This window comes from Drechmeria coniospora, chromosome 02 (genome assembly GCF_001625195.1).
Source record: "Drechmeria coniospora strain ARSEF 6962 chromosome 02, whole genome shotgun sequence".
In the NCBI taxonomy this organism is placed as follows: domain Eukaryota; kingdom Fungi; phylum Ascomycota; class Sordariomycetes; order Hypocreales; family Ophiocordycipitaceae; genus Drechmeria; species Drechmeria coniospora.
The window spans coordinates 4,578,591-4,597,482 of NC_054390.1; the positions used below are offsets into that span (position 1 = coordinate 4,578,591).

At 60.6% G+C, this 18,892-nt stretch overlaps 7 protein-coding genes across 7 annotated transcripts; 3 read left to right on the plus strand and 4 right to left on the minus strand.

The window, feature by feature from the left end:
• Positions 1 to 92: 92 nt before the first annotated feature.
• Positions 93 to 725, plus strand: DCS_04362 (NTPase; the record flags this gene model as incomplete). Its single annotated transcript, XM_040801672.1, has 1 exon — positions 93 to 725. The coding sequence occupies one exon, from the start codon at positions 93 to 95 to the stop codon at positions 723 to 725; it is 633 nt and encodes a 210-aa protein (XP_040656705.1).
• Positions 726 to 1,404: 679 nt separating this feature from the next.
• DCS_04363 (uncharacterized protein) lies at positions 1,405 to 3,408 on the minus strand (the record flags this gene model as incomplete). The annotated part of the gene is made up of 1 exon (XM_040801673.1): positions 1,405 to 3,408. One exon carries the CDS (start codon positions 3,406 to 3,408, stop codon positions 1,405 to 1,407), a length of 2,004 nt encoding a protein of 667 aa, XP_040656706.1.
• A 190-nt stretch (positions 3,409 to 3,598) lies between these two features.
• DCS_04364 (uncharacterized protein) lies at positions 3,599 to 4,496 on the plus strand (the record flags this gene model as incomplete). The annotated part of the gene is made up of 2 exons (XM_040801674.1): positions 3,599 to 3,616; positions 3,969 to 4,496. 2 exons carry the CDS (start codon positions 3,599 to 3,601, stop codon positions 4,494 to 4,496), a joined length of 546 nt encoding a protein of 181 aa, XP_040656707.1.
• Positions 4,497 to 6,441: 1,945 nt separating this feature from the next.
• Positions 6,442 to 8,499, minus strand: DCS_04365 (uncharacterized protein; the record flags this gene model as incomplete). The annotated part of the gene is made up of 1 exon (XM_040801675.1): positions 6,442 to 8,499. The coding sequence occupies one exon, from the start codon at positions 8,497 to 8,499 to the stop codon at positions 6,442 to 6,444; it is 2,058 nt and encodes a 685-aa protein (XP_040656708.1).
• Positions 8,500 to 11,421: 2,922 nt separating this feature from the next.
• On the minus strand, positions 11,422 to 13,110 carry DCS_04366 (putative DFG5 protein; the record flags this gene model as incomplete). Its single annotated transcript, XM_040801676.1, has 4 exons — positions 11,422 to 12,003; positions 12,136 to 12,380; positions 12,428 to 12,949; positions 13,020 to 13,110. 4 exons carry the CDS (start codon positions 13,108 to 13,110, stop codon positions 11,422 to 11,424), a joined length of 1,440 nt encoding a protein of 479 aa, XP_040656709.1.
• A 3,982-nt stretch (positions 13,111 to 17,092) lies between these two features.
• DCS_04367 (uncharacterized protein) lies at positions 17,093 to 17,941 on the plus strand (the record flags this gene model as incomplete). The annotated part of the gene is made up of 1 exon (XM_040801677.1): positions 17,093 to 17,941. One exon carries the CDS (start codon positions 17,093 to 17,095, stop codon positions 17,939 to 17,941), a length of 849 nt encoding a protein of 282 aa, XP_040656710.1.
• A 388-nt stretch (positions 17,942 to 18,329) lies between these two features.
• DCS_04368 (uncharacterized protein) lies at positions 18,330 to 18,776 on the minus strand (the record flags this gene model as incomplete). Its single annotated transcript, XM_040801678.1, has 1 exon — positions 18,330 to 18,776. The coding sequence occupies one exon, from the start codon at positions 18,774 to 18,776 to the stop codon at positions 18,330 to 18,332; it is 447 nt and encodes a 148-aa protein (XP_040656711.1).
• Positions 18,777 to 18,892: the final 116 nt, after the last annotated feature.

Sequence of the window (18,892 nt, forward strand, 5' to 3'; positions counted from 1 at the left end):
GCCATCAGCAGCAGCACACGACTGCGCAGTTCTCAACACTGATCACCTATTCCTCTCCTTTTCACATCGCCATCAGCGGCCGCGCCGAAGTCATGGGCTCCCCTTCCGCCACGCCATCGGTTGTCGTCATCTCGTCGAAGAACCCTGTCAAGATTGCCGCCGCTCGTGATGGCTTCAGTCGCATCTTCCCGGGCACGACCTTTGACGTCCGCGCCATCTCGGTCCCTTCCGGCGTGCCCGACCAACCCTTTTCTGATGATGAGACCTTCCGTGGCGCCTTGAACCGTGCGAACCGCGCGAGGGACGACCTGCCGAACGCCGACTACTGGGTGGGCATCGAGGGGGGCGTCCACGTCCATTGTCGAGCGCCAGCGTCAGGGACGGAGACGGAGACGGAGAGGGATACCCGGAAGATCGACAAACGTGAGACCCAGGCCGGTCCCATCGAGTCTTTTGCCTGGGTCGTCGTCCTCGACAAGGCCGGCCGCCTAGGCAAAGCCCGCACGGCGGCCTACTACCTGCCCGAGGAGACGGCGAAGCTGCTGCGCGACGGCATGGAACTGGGCCACGCCGACGACTTGGTGCACGGAAGGACGAACTCGAAGCAGCACAGCGGGTCCGTCGGCATCTTAACCGACGACGCCGTCGATCGCGCCTCCTATTACACCCAGGCTGTCATTCTGGCCCTCATCCCGTTCAAGAATCCCCGCTTGACATTTGCATGACTGTCAGTGGAGCGCGCATCAAGTTGGAAATCGATTCTCCATTCTCCCCCTCGGACGCGATTGCTGCAGGACCAGCCAGTCTTCCTCTTGTCGTGGCAAGGTTGCAGCTCAGCATCATGGCCCCCCTGTAGACGCTCGGGATGGGTGGGAAAATGTATTCAAGTCGCTTTTTCGGTGGGCAAGCATGCAAACACTTGGTTGGTGAGCATCGATGTGGCGTTCAAATCACGGCAGATGTCGCCTTTGTTTCCACCAGCGTTGCTTGCCCGTTTGCCTCGCTCCCGATAAGATTCTTGAATATATCAACACCCCAGATTTTCAATTATTCCTACATGTTCAACTTTGGACAGCCTACCACCCAAATGGCTCACGTTCATTAGCCTCAGATCCGAAAAAAAATGCATCCTTGACGCGGCGTCAACAAAGGGAACTTGGCTGGTCAGGCCACCAGGCTAAAGGCATCTTCCCATGTCCAGCATTCGCCACCCCGGCCTCTAAAGAAAGGGAAACGGCCATCTCGTGGCCGGCAACGGCATGGCAGCAATGCGCGCTATGTATTGTTGAACAAAGGGAATGAGGAAGCAGAATGATAGAGGCTCGAGGACGATGGCGATCCGAGCAATAAAGTACGGCGGTGCACGACCCAGGCAGAGATGTTGGACGATGGCGAGAGGGGCTCTCACTCTTGCAAGCCATCGGCGAGCGCGTCTCTGTCGATCGTCTCCGCCGTAACCTTGGCGGGCGCGCCCTTGCGCCTCTGGGCGACCCAATACTGCTGAAAACCTGGGATGACGCCAGGCTGGTTTATGCCCGGCAGGCGGTTCGCGTCCCTGTCCACGTCCCGGTCCCTGTCCTTGTCCCTGTCCCTGTCCTTGCCGCCGGCTTTGGGCGAATCGCTGGGCGTCGCCGGGGTCGCCCCCCAAGGGCGCCATCCAACCCATTTGCCAAAGGGCCGGGCGCCCTGCGGGGTCGGGGTCGATACCGGCTGCGCGATGGGGCTCGAGACCGACCTTGGCGTTTGGAAGCCGGCAAAGCGATCCCGAAGCGCCACCTGGCTCCGTTTGGAGGACGCCCTCGCGAGCGTCGGCTGGGCCGTGACACCCGTCAGGACGGCGGCGGCGCCTCCGAGCGGACGCATCATCATCTGGCTGGGCCGAGATTTGAGGGTATGGATGTCGAGTCCGCCTGTGAGGGACATGATGGACTCGTGAGAGGCGGCTCTGTGAAGCCGGGGGAGGGGAAGCGGATCGTCCTTGGACGCGTCCGACTCGGTCGTCGAGTCTTGAACGGCCGACACGCTCTCCAGCACAAGGTCCGGCGTCGGATCCAGCGGCGGTAGTTGCTCGCAATCCTCATCCTCCTCGTGGATCGTGTGCGCGTCGCGACTTGGATGCGCCGCCAGCTTGCCCGACGGCGTCGAGGGCACGGACCCGGCGAGGGACATGGACGCCGACTGGAAGCTCCGCGACGACGCCGACGACGTCCTCTTGCTGTGGGACGACGGCCACGACGGCGACATGGGGTCGAAGCTCGTCGCGGGGGAGGCGAGCTGCTCCGACAAGGCAGGGCTGGCTTGGAACGAGGGGCCGCGCAGCTCGGAGCGTGGCGAATCGGGCGCCGACGAGGAGAACTCGGAGGGTGTGCCGGACGAGCCGGCGAAGCCGCCGCTCGACTTGGACGGTGTCGGCGTGACGGGGTACGAAGGGGCGCGCGAGAGCAAGGGGGCGACGGCGGACATGTCCCTGCCGGGGCTCCTGGGCGAGGCCGGGGCCGGGTGGGTGGCCGGTGGCGTCAGGATGGCCGGCAGCAGGCCCTGCCGCTTCCTCTTCGGCTTCTTCGCCTCCTGCTTGGCGGCGACGTGATAGTGGTGGTGCACGTGAAACTCCCGCGACGGCGTGTTGGCGTCGGGAAGGGGCTCGGGTGCGCGCTCGGGCTCGGGCTCGAGCTCGGCCTGGAGAGTCGAGCCGGGACTGCTGCCGGCTTCGGGCATGGGCTGATGGAAGATGAGCTTCTCCCTGAGCAGCTGGATCTCGTCGTTTGAGCTGATGAGCATCTCCCTCAGCTCGGCGATGCCGAGCTGCAGGTTGGCATTGTCCTGAAGCAGGTCGCGGACGAAGTGGCCGACGATGGCGCCGTTGCTCTTCTGCTCGTTGATCTGCTTGGCGGCGGCGGCGCCCTTGAGCCGTCCGGCGGCGGTGTCGAGCTGCTTGTCCACCTGTCGCTGCCTCTCCATCCTCTCGATGACCTCGATGTGGCGGTCGCGCTCCTCGCGGGCCTCCCTCTCCATGCGCTCGAGCTGATCCTGCATGTCGAGGAGGCCGCGCTGGGCTTCCTTGAAGCGCTGGACGTGGGAGCGGCCATGCTCCTTGGAGGACCGCAGCTCGCGGTGGAGCTTGTCCTGCTCCTCCTCGAGGATGGCGATGTGGCGCTCGGAATCAGCGGCCCGGGCGGCCGCCGCTTCGAGCCGGCGGATGGTCTGCTGGGAGGACAAAAGGCTCGCCTCGAGGGCCTTGGACTTTGTGTCGGAATCGGCGACGGTGTTGTTGAGGGCGTCGAGCTGCTCGAGCAGGAGCCGGTTCTCGTCCAGCTTGCTCGCGTTGACGGCTTCGAGCTGCGTCTTCTCGATCTCGAGACGGTCGATGCGGTCGTTGAGCTCGAGCCGATCCCGCTCGGCATCGGCCATGTAGGCCTCATGCCGCACCAGCAGGGCCTGCAAGGCGAACGTCAGCGGCGGCTCCATCCGTCAACAAGATCCCACGGCCACGATCATCGTGCCGGCGATGGTGGCCGAGGAGGGTGGGGTGGAGGCATTTGCAACTTCCGACGCGACGGCGTGGCACAGAGCATGGAGGTAGGGCCAAGGATGGGCAACGATGGACGGCGGCAGATCGGTACGTGTGGAACGATGGAGTGGGGGACGGAGCCGTCGCACGAGGCGAGGAATGCGTGCCGTCGGTGGAATGAGGCGGAGTGAGGCGAGGCCAATGCGGAGCGGGCACGGGCGCGCGTCTCGTCGGCGGATGGGACAAGCAAACGTACGTACCTGACCAAGCTGCGCGGCCATGTGAACATCCTTCTCGACCGTTTCGAGAATGGAGCAGTTCCTCCTGAGTCGGATGCAGTCGGCGCGGCCGCAGCAGCAGTGCAGCGACGGGGGCTTCGAACTGTGACTTGCGCGTGCCGAGTTGCAGCGCGTCAGGGGGTCGGCCGACGGCTCGTGGGACGACATGATGACCCGTTCAGGGGGAGGAGGAGGAGGATAAGGATAAGGATAAGGAGGAGGAGGAGGAGGAGGAGGAGGAGGAGCAGCAACTGCAGGAGGAGCAGCAACAGCAGGAGAAGCAGGTGCGGCGTCGACGGCGATCGGAAAGCGAGGCAGGCAACGCTACCGAGGCCTTCATGATCGGGAGTCCCGCCGATAGGTGGATGGTGGAGGCCGAGTATGGAAGAGTGGAGGACGGCGATGACGGCAGAATCGATGGCATGAGCTCGCCGCCGTCGGTCGGGACGAAGGATAAAGAGGACCAGGCCGGACCACCCTTGGGCTCGGTGATGTGGGACAAGGTCGAAGGCGTCCAGGCTAAGACATGTCGTCGAGGAATGCGGTTGAGCGGGACGGATACTGATGAAATCGAGCGAGAGGCGGCGAGAGCGAGCGCGTCGCGTACGTGCGGTGAGGTTCTCGATGGATGGGGAGAGGAGGCGCGACGAAGCGGTAAAGGAGTTGGGAGTCGAACTGGAAAATGCCAACGGCGGCCGGTCAATGGCTAGAGCACGCTAGTCCTCGGTCGCAGCCTTGGTCGCAGCCTGGCGGCTTGCTCCCGTCTCTTCCGTCCCACCCGCATGAAAGGGTACCTCGACGGAGGGCCGCTAGGCTCTGCACGGGCGCAATTTCCAGGTACAGGGCATGCCACTCTCGGACAAGCGACGACGCTCATTGGGCGCCGTGCCTGGCCAGCAAGCGCGTATAGTGGCTTACAGCGCTATGCTTGTGGAAGCACTCGCCCGTACTAAGTACTGTATACGGAGTGCCCTCAACAGCACTCCAAGCATGAGGACGCCGCCCCTGGCCCCAACTGCAAAGTAAAGTACCAAGTAATTACTCCATACTCTCGTACAAGTACTTGTAGATGAACAATGCCCAGCTAAGTACGGAGTACTCCGTATAAGTAAGTACTTGCAATATTAATCCTTCTCCCAAGGGAACCCCCACCACGACCAAGCGCACGGTACTATAGTATGTTGGTACAGGATGTTGGTACAGTATGTTGGTGCCCAAGTACACGTAGAACTCTCGTACTGTACGGAAAGTTGTTCCTATACAGTGTACTCCGTAATAATATCAGTACTACCGTGTACTGTAGGCGTGTGTCTAAATGCTTCCTGTGCGGTGTACTGTACTTGAGTACTTGGGTTCTTCCTGCAGCGGTCATTGGTAATAAGTACTGCAGTCCGGAATAAGTACATCCTCTTGTGTTGAACAGTAATTCTCCGTGGTCCGTACAGTACGCTACGAACGCACAGTACCTAGGTATGACAAGTAGTACTGTACTTGGGGATTGGTCTCTCCAAGCACCCCCATGACCTCCTCGCGAGGCCGTACACGAGCAACGTTGGTCTCGACAGCTGCAATCCCCGACAAAATGCCGCTCGAATAGGTGCTTGTATTTCGGCACAATGCGTCCTTGGGGATCGGTCTATCCCGGCAACATGATGACCTCACGCATGAGGCCGTACCCCCACAAGACGAAGAGGTGCTTGTATTTCTGCACAGGCCACCCTTCTCATGTCTCAACACATTGCAGACATGATTGATTCGATACAACTGCCTGCATCCCCGTCGTCCGCCGCCTAGCATCAACCCAGCCGCTGCGCTTCGGGCAGGCAGGCGAAACGCGGCCGGTGACCATCGGCGCGCACAGATGCCTGTTGGCCGTGACACCATGGTTTCGAGAAATCGCACGTCAGTCCTCGGTCGGGGCGGCTGCGGCATGAATCACCACGTGCGCCATTCGATGCTCTGCTTCGAGACGACCTCACCTCCGGCCGGATGGTGCCATGACCGCCCCGCCGGCCGTGTGCGCCGGAAATGCATCACCATCGTTCCATCGTCCTCGCCGCGGCATTGTCCCCCTCGACGAGGTCGGCAAAGCCTGCCCGGTGCCAGGTTTTCCTCCGAGGGTTGTCTCACCCGGTCCCGGCGCGCAACGTTGTGCGTGATGCCCTCCATCATCCATCGACGCGCCACGATGCCGGGGCGTCCACGGTAGCTCGACGAAGACGGCAGTTCCATTCCAAAGAGTCCTCCGGGATCCTTAAAGGACGGCCAGCAAGACGGCCACCTTGGCGCGCCCGTCAACCGGAGGCAGGCAAGCAGCGGCACGAGGAGCGCCCGTCTCTGCTGGAGTTGTGCGCCGTCGCGCCCCGCACCGCGGTGGGCGGACGATTACGCTCGCCATCGGCATGCACGACGCGGGAGCTTTGCTCGCGGTGAGAGGTGCGTGGCGCCAGAGCCAGAGCGAGGAAGTCGACGTGTCAGGATACTTGCCGGCCGGTGTGCCACGGGAAAGTCGATTCGTCTGCGTTGCCTGGCCTGTTGCCATGTCGGTACGGGCCGTAACGTCACGTACTCGTTCCCTGCTGCTTCGCGCCGCATCATGGCTGGCTTCTCGATGGGAGGCTTTCCTCGCCGATTCCTCGTGCGCGCCGCATCGAATCACCAATCTTCCTCGGTGTCTCGGTCATCCTCGTCGGACTCGTCCGCAAGTGTGTCGATCAATCCGGCCTGCTCATTCTCGTCATCGTCATCCTCTTCCTCTTCATCATCTTCATCCTCTCCTTGCTCCGTGCCATCGCTCTCGACCGTCCACGCGTCCATCAAGCTTGGTTGTTCGTTGTTGCGATCAAACCCATCCTCGTCTTCATCGTCGTCATCATTCCGTCCGTCTTCCCTTCCATCATCGACGTCGTCCTTGTCTTCGTCACCCGACTCGACCGCGTACTCGGCAATGAGGTCATGCCCTTGTTCGTCGTCGTCGTCGTCGTCGTCGTCGTCGTCGTCGTCATCGTCATCCTCACCGTCGGAATCGGTCGCCGAAGCGCCAACCCAACCAAGCTCCTCGCCGTCGTCGTCACGGCCGTCCTCGCTTTCCCCTCGACCTTCGTCGCCCTCGTCGCCCTCGTCGCTCGAATCGGCAATGGCAGGCATGCGGCGGCGGACGCGACCGTTCGCCTTGGACAGTGTCGCCACGGAGTCGTCCGCGTTGGCTTCGTCGGCACTGCTCCGGTCCGAGTCGGAATCGGAGGCGACAACGGCTTCGTTCCGCCGAGAAGGCGACCCTTGATCGGCGGTGGCGGCGTCATCCGGCTCGTCGGAGTCGAGGGCGGCGTGAAGACGGCGTCGCTTCGCAGGCTTGGGTTCGTCCGGTGGACCGTCGTCGTCGTCAGAGTCCGTCACGATGCGACGTTTCGATCGTCGAGTCACCGCATCATCGACCGTGCCGCTCTCGGGTTCCGGGCTGGAAAAGGCCCCGGCCGAGGCTGGTTCTTCCTCCGACGAAAGGGTGTCCGGCGGCGGGAGGTGAGCGACGTCTTCCTCATCGGATGACAGGTCCGGCTCGATGTCGGCATCGTCGATGCCGTCGCTCTCGTACTCGTCCAGGTGGCCGTTGGCGTCGTTCCGGCCGTCGTCCCCGTCCCCGTACAGTTTCTCGTAGAGGTCGACATCCCAGTCCTGGTCGTAGGGCAGGTCCTTTTGGTGTCGGAGAAGCTCCCAGCGTATCACGTTATCGTCGACCTCGAAGACGACCATGGGCCAGATCTCGAAGCCGAACCTGGCCGCGAGGGCGCCGATCTCGCGGGGCATCTCGTCCATGAGGATCGTCGGCAATGTGTACTTGGCAAAGTCTCGATGGTTCTCGACGTCGGGCCAGCAGGCGACCGAGTTTGTGTTTTCGCCCACGCCAGGGAACTTTTCAAAGGTGGGGGTGAGATACTGCTGCGTGCGGTTGGAGACGCACCAGCGCACATCCCTGTCGTTGCGGTAGGCCTCGTCCGACTCCCAGAAGAAGACGCGTTTGAGGTTGGGCATGAGGGCTACGCTGGAGGTGAGGCAGGAGATGGCCTCGTCGTCGTCGGCATCGCCCCACTTGAGGGTGGCGAGGTTGACGACCTTGGAGCCAAAGGCCGGCAGCAGTCCGAGTTTGTAGGGTGGCGGGTAGTCCCAGAAACTATCAACCATGACGACGTCTCGCTTGGGGTTGAAGGCCACGAGGCCATCGCCGGCATCGCCCGAGTCTATGGGGAGGAATTCGGGGAAGGCTTTGAGGCCCATGGCACGCGACTCCCGGTGGACGGCCATGAGGCGACGCAGGGATTCCGTCTGGTCCGCCAGTGTGATCCATTCCGTCACGGCCATGACAGGCTCTCCGGCGACAGTCCTCGAGCTCTCGGTGAGGTGGAAACGAAGAAAGCGGCCGCGGCAGGCCAGGTCGGGGCAGAAGAGCTGCCAGATGCGATGACGCAGCTCGGGCGGCAGCGCGGCGAACTGGTGGAAAGGGTCGCCGTCGGTGCGGGACAAGATGTCGTCGTCGTCGGCGGCGGGGTCGTCATCATTCTCGGAAGCCGACTCGGCTGCCTCGTCGTCGATGAGCTCGCTGCGGCCAAGTTGGAATCGGCCGAAATGATCGTCGTCATGGTCCTCGCAGGAGGACGTCGAGGCCGTGTCGCCCTCGTTCGACTCGTCGCTGCTCGAGACGGCCAGTCGTCGAGCCATGATGTCGGGGTGTCGTCGATGGTCCGTATCGGTCGGGGGCCTTTCTGCAGGTTGCACCGTTCCGCTCTCCATTCGTCGCCGCGGTGGGCGGCATGCACAATGGGTGGTGGGCTATTAACGGACGTACAACGGCACGAGAAGTGATGCAGCGCCCAGTACGAGTAAGCACGGCGAGTACGGAGCAGCTACGCAGCAGCCGACGGGACTGGAGAAGGTTTCTGCCGGCATGGAACAACCAGGCCTTGGCCTGCGACGAGTTGTCTGCCTGAGGCGCCCACTCCAGCAAGGCTTGCTTCACCTTGCTGCCAAGTCAAGTTAGTACCCAACCAGGTCGAAGCGATCCGCACCACTCCGTTCTTGTATGTACACGCCTACCGCATCTGGAAGATGGATAGCCAGTCGGATGTTATTGAGATACTTGTATTTGCACGTACTTGTAGTACAGTACGGAGTAAGTGTACTGTATTACTAGACAAGTTAGTAGGTATTACTGCACAATAGGGACGACCCAAGCTCCTGGCACCACCCTCCGCACCACGTAGCTCTGCCCCCCAAGTGCAGCATTCCGTACATGGACTGCATTTTCCCTGCCGACTGGCGGTGGAATGACGAATGTCAGTCAAGACGAAGCGATAATACAGTGGAACTGAGTATCTATTTGTCCTGACCGATGCCGGTTTCTCACTACCACCGCTTCCCTCCCAGTAGGTGCCTAGGTAGGTAGAAATGCCGACAGTGAGGTGGCAAAAGGGTCGATTCAATGCGTACTGTAACTTCTGCAAGTAAGTACTGTAGGTGTAGGAGTAGCGCTACCAAACTCGTCTCGTCACTTTTGTCCTGTGGTTGCACCAAGGTAGCAGGGACGCGCAAACTAGTAGGCATCAGGTGCAGTAGAAGCGACTCGGACCATGCACGGGATGACATGCCGCTATATTTATGCACTCCGTACAAGCTCCTCGTCTCCCGGCCATCCATCTGCTGGGAGGCTAGACTCTGTCGTTGTGACATTGCGTTCAGTAATTACTGGGTACTAGTAGGTTGGTCATGGTAGGTGTACACCCATCTTGGTACCCGCAAGAAACACACCTACAGTACATGTACCTACAACTAAGTTGTGCAAGTACAAGTGTTTACCGCTCCAGAAGTGACTTTCCTACTCGCCAACGTGAGCAAGATACATGATTGGCGATATGGGCATGTATCCAGGTGCAGCCTGTATTGACAGTTCCTGCCTGTACACCAGTATTCAGTTACTGCCTGTATTTCCAGTTACTGCCTGTATTTCCAGTTCCCGCCTGTATTTCTACTTGCTGCCTGCAAGCGTTTCTACCTGCTGCCTGGATTTCCGCGCCCAAGGAGCCAACACTGCCGCCGTACCTTTGGCAGGGGGTGCGTGATCGCATTGTGACGGCGCCAGGATGTACACGACGGATTTCACAACCCCATACTGCGGTATTAGTATGTACCATGTACCGGCCAGGCACTCCGTACTCGGACCTCGCATGTTTGACGAACAAAGGCAACGCAACTCTGCCATGAAGCACCTGGAGACGGGCAGGTCAAGGCATCGAGTACACGGTTGCGCGTGACTAGAATGTGTGAATAATCTGGTTGCTAGTGCTAGTTTGCCTGCACTGGAATATATAGTTGCTTTGCTTGTCCATCCTCACGCACAAGTCCAGGCTCGGGACCACAGCCAAGTTGGCAACGGCCAACAGACTCGAATCGAAAGCAGCCCATCTCTTCCCGCTTCCTGCGAATCTCTCATCACCACACACGCCCGGTAACCGTTTCGAACCGACCGAGAGGTGCCGCCAAGCTGGCATGGAGGGAGGGTTCGCCCCGACAACTCGTCTTGCCCGTCATCGCCAAACGGACGTCCGAACCACCGAGCGGCCGCATACGTGTCTGCGAGAACACGGAGCAGGCTACGAGCACCTGATCCCGATGCGGGGCCGAGCGGGCACGGCGTCTGGATGGATGGCGGCGTACGCGTTTCGACGGCCGTCACCAGCCTTGCTGCCGGGCGACACGCGCCCCGTGCGGCTGGTTGGTTGGCCGTGTGCCCCGACTACCATGGCTCTGAGCAAAGGTTGCTCGGTCTATATGGGAGCCGATTCGCAAGCAGCATGGCAAACGGCGGCCGGAGGGGTCCATGCTCCGAATCAAACGGCCAAGATGGGCGGGAGGAACGTCGACGGGGAACACGGCAACGCCAAGCCCGGCTTTCCCCGACAGATTGCGATGCCGCGCCCCGTCGAGAGACGGCGGCGGCGCGCCGAAAGACCAGGAGGCGTCGTGGGCTCTCCTGCCGGATGGTCACCGAGGCCTGGTCCCTTCGTCCACGGTGAACGCGGCTAGGCATTGCGAGGACTGCTTTCGTGCATCGGAAATGGACCGCGTCCGAATGCCGAGGACTCTCGAGGGGGTGCGAGAATAGCATGGGCAGCCGCGCTGGGCAGAGGCCCGCCGCCGGCTTGCCATCCCTCTCGTCACTCTCGGCCGCTTGCCATCTCGAGGTAAATCTGGTCGCTGCCATTTTGTTTTTTCATTCTCATCTGCGACGCGACGTCGAAAAATAGCTACTTCCATTGCTGCTCCAACCCGACCGAGCGCACATGCGAAGCGAGCGCGCGGCGATGCGGGGAGCTCGCGCTCGGCCACCTCCCGTCGCCGGCCCGCAGCGTCGAGGCTCGAGTCGTCGCAGCGCGCTTTCGCGCGACACGGCGAGATCCGTGATTACACATTTTGACCTTGAATGCCACCATGTTGCCGAGGCCGTCCCAGCCGACGCCGAAGCCGATCCGGCTCGTTCCCAACGTATCCAAATGCATCCGGAGGAGGGCGACGGGGGAAGAAATGCGGGGAGGAGCAGAAAAACGCCCACGGCCCGCCGAGAGCGCCCAAGATCCAGCCCGCCGTTCAGTCGAAGAAGCTCATCCATACGAAGGTGCTGAGAGAGAAGCCGAGGAGGACAAAGGTGACGATGCCGGCGCCGGCCCTATCGGCGGCCGTGATGGGCTTCGGCGGCTTCTCGCCGTTGTCGGGGCCGCCGCCGGCGTTGACGTTGCCCTTGGAGATGCCGCCGGTCGAGTTGGTGACGGGCGGGCGGGCCGAGTCGATGAGCAGGCTCGAGACGGCGGCGAGGACGTTCATGGCCTCGCCGGCGCCCGTCGTCTTGTCGACCGAGGGGTCGACAAACTTGCCGCCGCTCCAGTAGAAGCCGCAGACGCGGCCGGTGGCGCCGCCGGTGCACTGCTGGACGGCGGCCTGCGTCGACTTTTGCAGGATGGGCATGATCTTGTCCCGCGTGTAGGGCGCCACCTGGGTGACGACGGCGAGCCAGCGGTGGACGTAGCCCTTGAAGGACAGCATGTCGGGCGTGCAGGCGCCCTGGCGGCCCTCGCAGGGAACTTCGTAGGCGATGCCCTTGGGGAAGAAGTTGTTGAGAAGGCCCTCGGTGAGCTTGTCGACGCGCGTCTTCCACTTTTCGTCGCCGTTGGTCTAAGCACGTCGTCGTCAGCAAGCGTCGCTCGCGGGGGTCGGGCGGAGGGGCTGGGAGGCACGGGAAGCGAGGGGAGGCATGGGAGGCACAGGAGGCGAGGGCAGGCGAGAGGGAGGGGCATTCGGACGCACAAAGTTGTACAGAAAGGCGGCTCCCTGCAGCATAATGGCCGCGTTGTAGGAAAAGGTGGCCTTGTTGACGTCGGAGCAGTTCATGTCGACGTGGGCGCCGTCGTAGACGTAGTAGTTGTCGTGGTTGATGTAGTTGACGCCCCAGAGCCAGTCCCACGTCTTCTCGGCATGCTCGGCGTACGTCTTGTTGCCCGTGTAGCGGGCGAGGCGGGCGCCGATGTTGAAGAAGCAGCCGTTGGCGATGGCTGCGCCGCGGCTCGTCAGCTCAGGGTCCTTGCGGGAGCGCACGCACAAGCGGGCACGGGCACGGAGGAGAGGATGGGGGAGGACGCACTGTTCTTGTAGCCGTAGCCGGCGTTGGAAAAGGGAATCTGCCAGCGCATGCCGCCGTTGCAGGTCGTGTCGTGCCGGCTCGGGTCGACCATGGTGTTCCAGACGGCCTGGGCCAGGGCCAGCCACTGCGGCTTGTCGTCGGGCGGGTTCGGGAACTTGTTCTCGGCGGCGAGCATGGCCGACATGCCCCAGAAGCCCTGGTCGTCGTTGCCGAGCGAGGCCGTGTGGTTGGCGGGCATGTAGTTTTCGTTTTCGCCGACCTGGTGCAGCATGCCCTGCATGACGACCTTGTTGTAGCTCGAGTCGCCGGTCCAGTGCCAGTAGTCGATGTAGGTGCCCATCATGGCGCCGCCCTCCCACCAGTAGTAGGGCCCGGCGGGAGGCGGTCCGGGGAGGGTGCCGGGGATGCCGCCGGTCTTGTTGCCGGGGTAGAAGAGCATGAGGTCGTAGGCGAGCGTGCTGGCCGACGTCTTGATGTTGTCTGCAGCCAGGGGAGGTCAGCGGGTCGACGGGCGAAAGGGGGGTTCGAGCGGCGAGCGGACGAGACGTACCGACCGTGTCAATCTTGTACTGTTGCCCATCGACGAGGCCGAGCAGCAGGCCCGCGGCCAGGGCGAGCCGCGTCCGAGAGGAGAGGGCCATTATTATGGCACGACGGATGACGAGGCGGGATGCCCTGCGGAGGGGTTGTACCGTTTGAGTCCCGCGCCTCTCCGGGACGGGCGAGCGATGCCGTCTCGACGGTCGGCGGGCGAGCGACGGTCGGCGGGAGGACGAGGAGCGACGGCAGGCGTGTCGGGGCGGGGCGGGGCCGTCGATTTTTTTCTCGATTTGCACTTGTCACCGCCTTGTCCGTTTGTGTCGGCTCGGTGCGTCGACGAGAAAACGAGCGACAGAGCAGGCGACGGCTGCTGGGGCGGATGGAGGATGGATGGGTGAACGATCGGTGGACGGGGGTGGATGGGTGGACGGGTGGATGGATGGGCCGACGGAGAGCAGGAGCAGGCGACGGGTTCGCGAAATGACCGGCCGGTGCGGCGCGGTGCAAGGCGGAGCGATGCGAACGAGCAAAGGAAGTCGAGGTGCAGAAACAGCAGACGGGGTCGAGTTGGAAGAGCTTGGGGTGGAGGAGGAAGTCGAGATTGGGCGGAGAGGAAGTTGAAATGAAGCGGCACAGCCAGCAGGGGTCGGCGCTTGAGGGTGGTGGGGTTGCGCTCCTATTTTACGAGCACGAACGAGTTCATTTGTGCTATAGTTGGTGCTAAAGTGCCCAAGTACTAGTACACTAGCGAGTGCAAACCAGTGTAGTTGTACTGTAAGTAGGTGTACTTGCCGGTCCGGTAGCAGGACCGGTATTAGCAGTCCGGTAGCAGGTCTGGTAGCAGGTACGGCAGCAGGTCTGGTAGCAGGTACGGTATTGCAGGTACGGCAAATAGCAGGCAGCCGTGTACCTGTACAACGCACACGGTGGACAAAGTAACAAGTGCACCGAGCCCTTGCGGCGTCAACTACTACGCGTGCAGTGTCGAGGACATGCTCGGCGAGCAGCGCGACAACAGGATGGCCAGGGGGGAGGCCAAGCACGCAACAAGACAACACCGTTGCTCCAGCTGGCAACTGATTCCAACGGCGGCGGACAGGGGGAATGGGGGGGGGGGCAGGCGATGAGTAGGGGAGAGAGCCAAGACGCTGGGCGCTGGGCGCTGGGGCTGTGTAGCGACTCGAGGGCAGCAGCGGCTTGGCAAACAAGGTTCACATGGACGGATGGAGCGCAGAGTGCGGGAAACAGGACCTGGTTGTGCTCGTATACTTAAGTACTTGTCCGTACTATTATATTATTACCGTGCGGCGAATGATCATCGCGGGCCAACCATGTACCCGCGCACGCGGCTACCTCGTCGCACATGTACCGATACTCGTTACGTACCCGTACCTGGATATTCCTTTCGCGTACAGGTACTTGTACATGCTTGTGCTGACGACGAGTGCTGTAGGTGTACTTGTACCTTGCGCCGTACCATGCATTATCACGCAGTACATGCACGCAACAACATTTACGGTACTCAAGTGCCTGTGCACCTGCAAGTACCTACGTACTGTAAGTAGGTGGTCCGAGGATTCGTCTTCGGCGCAGAGGCTGATACTGCACACCTGCTGCTCGTTCGCCTCCTCGCCGCACTTGGCCTCCTCGTCAAGTCGCACGTATTCACACCGGTCGGTCCACCAAACGACCAAACGGCTGCTAGGCCGCGACGGGCAAGGCGTCGATGCGCGGATGGCCAGATGCCGCCGGCGGGAGGTCGAAGCTCGCCGACGGACGCTCGTCGCTCACGGCTCGGCACATGCCTGCTCGAGCTCGTCGGGGCCGTCGACGAGCCGACAGCAGGTCGAGCTTCGCCTCGGGACCTCGCGGCGACGAGATGCTGCCGAACAAAGCGGCAAGGCATTCCGATGGGCGAGACAGGAAAAACGAGGCAATTAAGGTAAACTATAAGGTTGAATAAACAGCCTTTCCGGAACAGGAGGTAGGGGGGCGCCACGCGACGCCACAGCGTCCATCGAGGCGCCCATCGGACGGCCGCGTGAGGCATGGGGGCTTTCTTGGCCATCGCCAGCGACGCGTACGCATGTAGCTGTACATGAGGCCCGGCGCACGAAGCTCGGCGCCGCGGCGTGGAAGCACCCTGTTCGGCGTACCTGTACATGTTGTTGACGCAAGTACCGAGTACAGAGCACGGCGTCGGCGCAATCCAAGTACGACACCAGTACGGAGTACGGAGCACTTGGCTTGTCCACCTACAGTGCGCGGATGCTGGCACTGTGCATCATCTCAAACCCCTACGCCGGCAGTGCACCTGCTGCGCCAGCAGGTGGCGAGCGGGTGCGGGCACGAGTGGACGTTGCGTACTAGGTAGGTACGAACATGCAGGCAAGTCGACGGGTAGTAGTTTGGAGTATGGAGTAGAGCACCGTTCAAACACACACACAAGCACCGCACCGGCGCATGCGTGTACGCTGCTGCTACGCACTTGGGGACGGAACAACAACACCCGTCACTCCCTGCAGCTACCGTTCGTGTGGCTGTGCACCGTACGGAGCACATGTATCCACCAAGTGAACAGTAATTATTAGGTGTACAATACTGTTCTCCGTACTGTAAGTACTCCGTACTCCGTACATGTGGACGTATTAGGTGTACAGTACAGTACAGTACAACCAAGCCCGGAAAGCAAGTAGGGATGCCTTGTTGGTCACAGGTACTCCGTACTTGCACCGCCTCTACGAAGTAGGTGTACTTGTACTGTACAAGTGCTTGTACTGTACATGGGCATGTGCGTTACCACTGAACCTAATATACATGCATACTCGACGTAACAAATAATACCCGTCGGGAGATGAGACAGGAGCACGGTTCGGAACTGTCCATGCGTATGTACCTGTACATGCGCATGCATGCCAACGCACAGCACGGTCCGGTACCGGTACATGGGCACCATTGGTCGTTCCAGGGGTCGTACCAACTCTAGTACCAGCTTGCACAGTGTTAATTACAGCACAACTAAAATAGACCTTTGGTACATGCACAGCACAGTACTCCGTACTTACACCTACAGTACTTAGGCGCAGTTGTCCGTACTTACCTCGTACTTACGTGTACTGTACAAGTACATGTACTGTTACGCTTGCTTTCGACGGGCACCGTACAAGTACTCCGTACTCCGTACAGTACCGAGGAATACTCGGCATTCAATCTTCAACCATGCAGGGGGCGGATAATCAGGAGTCGGAGAAGCCAAAACAACGTTGGAGGGAGCCGATTTTGCTGCAGCTCCCCTGGGCGGCGAAATGAGCCCCTCGAGGACGCTGCCGCATACAGCACACGCTCAAGTACGGTCAAGCAGCGGTGCCGTGGCGGTGCTCGTACTGTGCAGGTGGCAACAGTGCCTCGCACCAATGTACAAGTACTCCTCGTTGGCACGGACGAGCAGAGCTATCGCACACCATCAAACCTTGGCTGGCTTGGCGATGCTGCCAAGTGCAAAGACACAAAATAAAAGACACAAAATAATTACGATGCGAGTGTGCATCGCATGTACTGTACAAGCACATGTACATGTGTACTCGCATTTGTACTCCGTACATCGCACGCATACTGTACTGTAGGTGTAATTGTGCTGTGCCGAACGAGTACAAGCATGTGCACTGCGCATGTACTCTGTAATAAACTACTACCTCGTTGCGCACCAGTCTGTTGAGCTCAAGTACAAGTGTAGGTATTGTACTACAGTAGTTGTACCCGTACTACTCCGTACAGGACTTGTGCAACTACTTGCATACAAGTGTGCAGTGCCGAATAATGTACTTAGGTGCAAGTAATCAGTTAATACTTGTTCGCGCACAAGTAGGCATCCAAACAAGTACATACACATACAGGTACATGAACACTAACTAGCCACGCGCCCAGGTCTGGTGCAAGTCCGTTGGAGCAAGTGTACCATCCGGGGACTCGTCCTGCCCGTCCTCGCCATATGCCTTGGGGCCTACATCGAGTGAGTGTTGATCATCTAACATCATCAAGCACCGTCTTCGTGCGTGCAGCTACCGTGCTGGCATCGCTCGTGAAATGACTGCCCACGTCCACCGAAGCATCTGCATGAGTCCCGTGCTTGCGCGCGACACGACCTGGAGCGGGCGGTCCACGGTGAGTGGAAATGGTATGTCTTTATCGCCGTCAAGTATCTTGCCCGCCTTGGCCGTTAGGAAAGTGACTTTTGGCGAGATAGACGCCTACTTGCACCCACATATCTTCATACCTTGCACGAATCCATGTAATTCCGAGAAGGGTATTTTAATGCAATACAACAATACCAGCAATAATAACTACGACAAGTTGGCACGGCAAGCATTTAATGAGGAGTACTTGCTTGTCGATGACGTCCATCGTCCTGCCCACCCGACTACTCACGAACCCCAGTTGCACGCACAAGACAGTCCAAGCGATGAACGCGGAACAGGCACCTGCCCGCACGGTGTCGGGACATGCATCGACAGTGGCCGTGCCGCCTCCGGTCCGGCGCCGTTCGCCTCGCCGCGGTCCTCGGACAAGCACGAGCGGGTCCATCTCGCTTCCGAGCCCGTCCTCGGCCATGCCGCCCCGGTGCCCTCGTCCCGTCTCGCGGCACCGGCACGGCCATCGCCAGGTGTCGGTCGTGCGAAACGGCCCCCGGCGCAGAGGGTCGCCAAGCGTACCGCCGTGCTTGCGCCGTGCGGTACGCAGCCAGGTTCTCATGAACTTGCACCGACTACCAATGCGCATCGACGAGCACCAGCCGCCACTTCCTGTGCACGTTTTGTGTCAAGGTGTCGTCGTGGCCAAGCGGTGGAGCATACATGGACGGATTGTCCCATCGTCGTCTTCACGCATGCTATCGCCTTCATCCATCGTCCTCTACCGCTTCCTACGCATGTTTGAGGAGCATCAATGGATGCACGATTCCATCATCGTATTCACGCATGCCGCCATCTTCCTCTCTCGTCCTCCATCACTTGATGTACATGTTCGAGTCAAGGTGCTGCGGCCAAGCAGATGCGTGCACGGCGCATGCCGTAACCGAGCAAACTAGTATGTAAGGATGGACGTGTTATTTCGTCATGATATGAAGTATTATTCCGTCATGATATGACGTAGCATTCCGTCGTGATATGTACACATGCCACCGGCTTCCTCCATCGCCTTCCGTCGCTTCCTGTCCATCTTCGAGTCAAGGTGCCGTAAGCAAGCAAATGAGCATGAGTGGGTGGTATTCCACCGTCGCATTCACGCATGCCGCCCTCGTTTTCCAGCATCATCTGGCACCCTTCTAGCCAAGAACCTTGACGTCGAAGCTCAGGTCCGGCTTGACGACGCCGCCGGTCTGGACGCTCTTGTCCGTGTACGCTGGCCAGGCAATCTGCTTCTTCTTGTTGATGACGGAAAAGGTCGTGAAGCCGTTGCCCTCGCCAAACTGGCCACTCCAGCCGGAGGTGATGGTGTAGTCGCCGCATGTGGCGGGACCTCCGTTGGCGCGCGAGGCGTGGGCGGCCGCGACGACGTACTTGCAACCCGTCGTGGCGGTGCCGTCCCGGGCGTCTATGCCAAAGGTCCACGTGCAGGACGAGTCGTCCTGGGCGCAGACGCGCCTGAGGTCGCGGATGGTCCACTGCGCGCCGTTGGCGGCCCTGGCCATGACCTCGCCTTGGCCTGTCGGCGCGGCAAAGGCCGTCGAGGCGGCCATGAGGGTGGCAACGAGAGTCTGGGTGAGCTGCATGATGCTGGTGTGAAAGTGTGCGTGCGTAAAGTTGAGCGTGAATGAACGAGCGAGTTGAGCGAGCGTGTAAAGGGTGTGCGAGTCTAGTCTTGTTGTCGTCCGTCTCTCTGTCTACT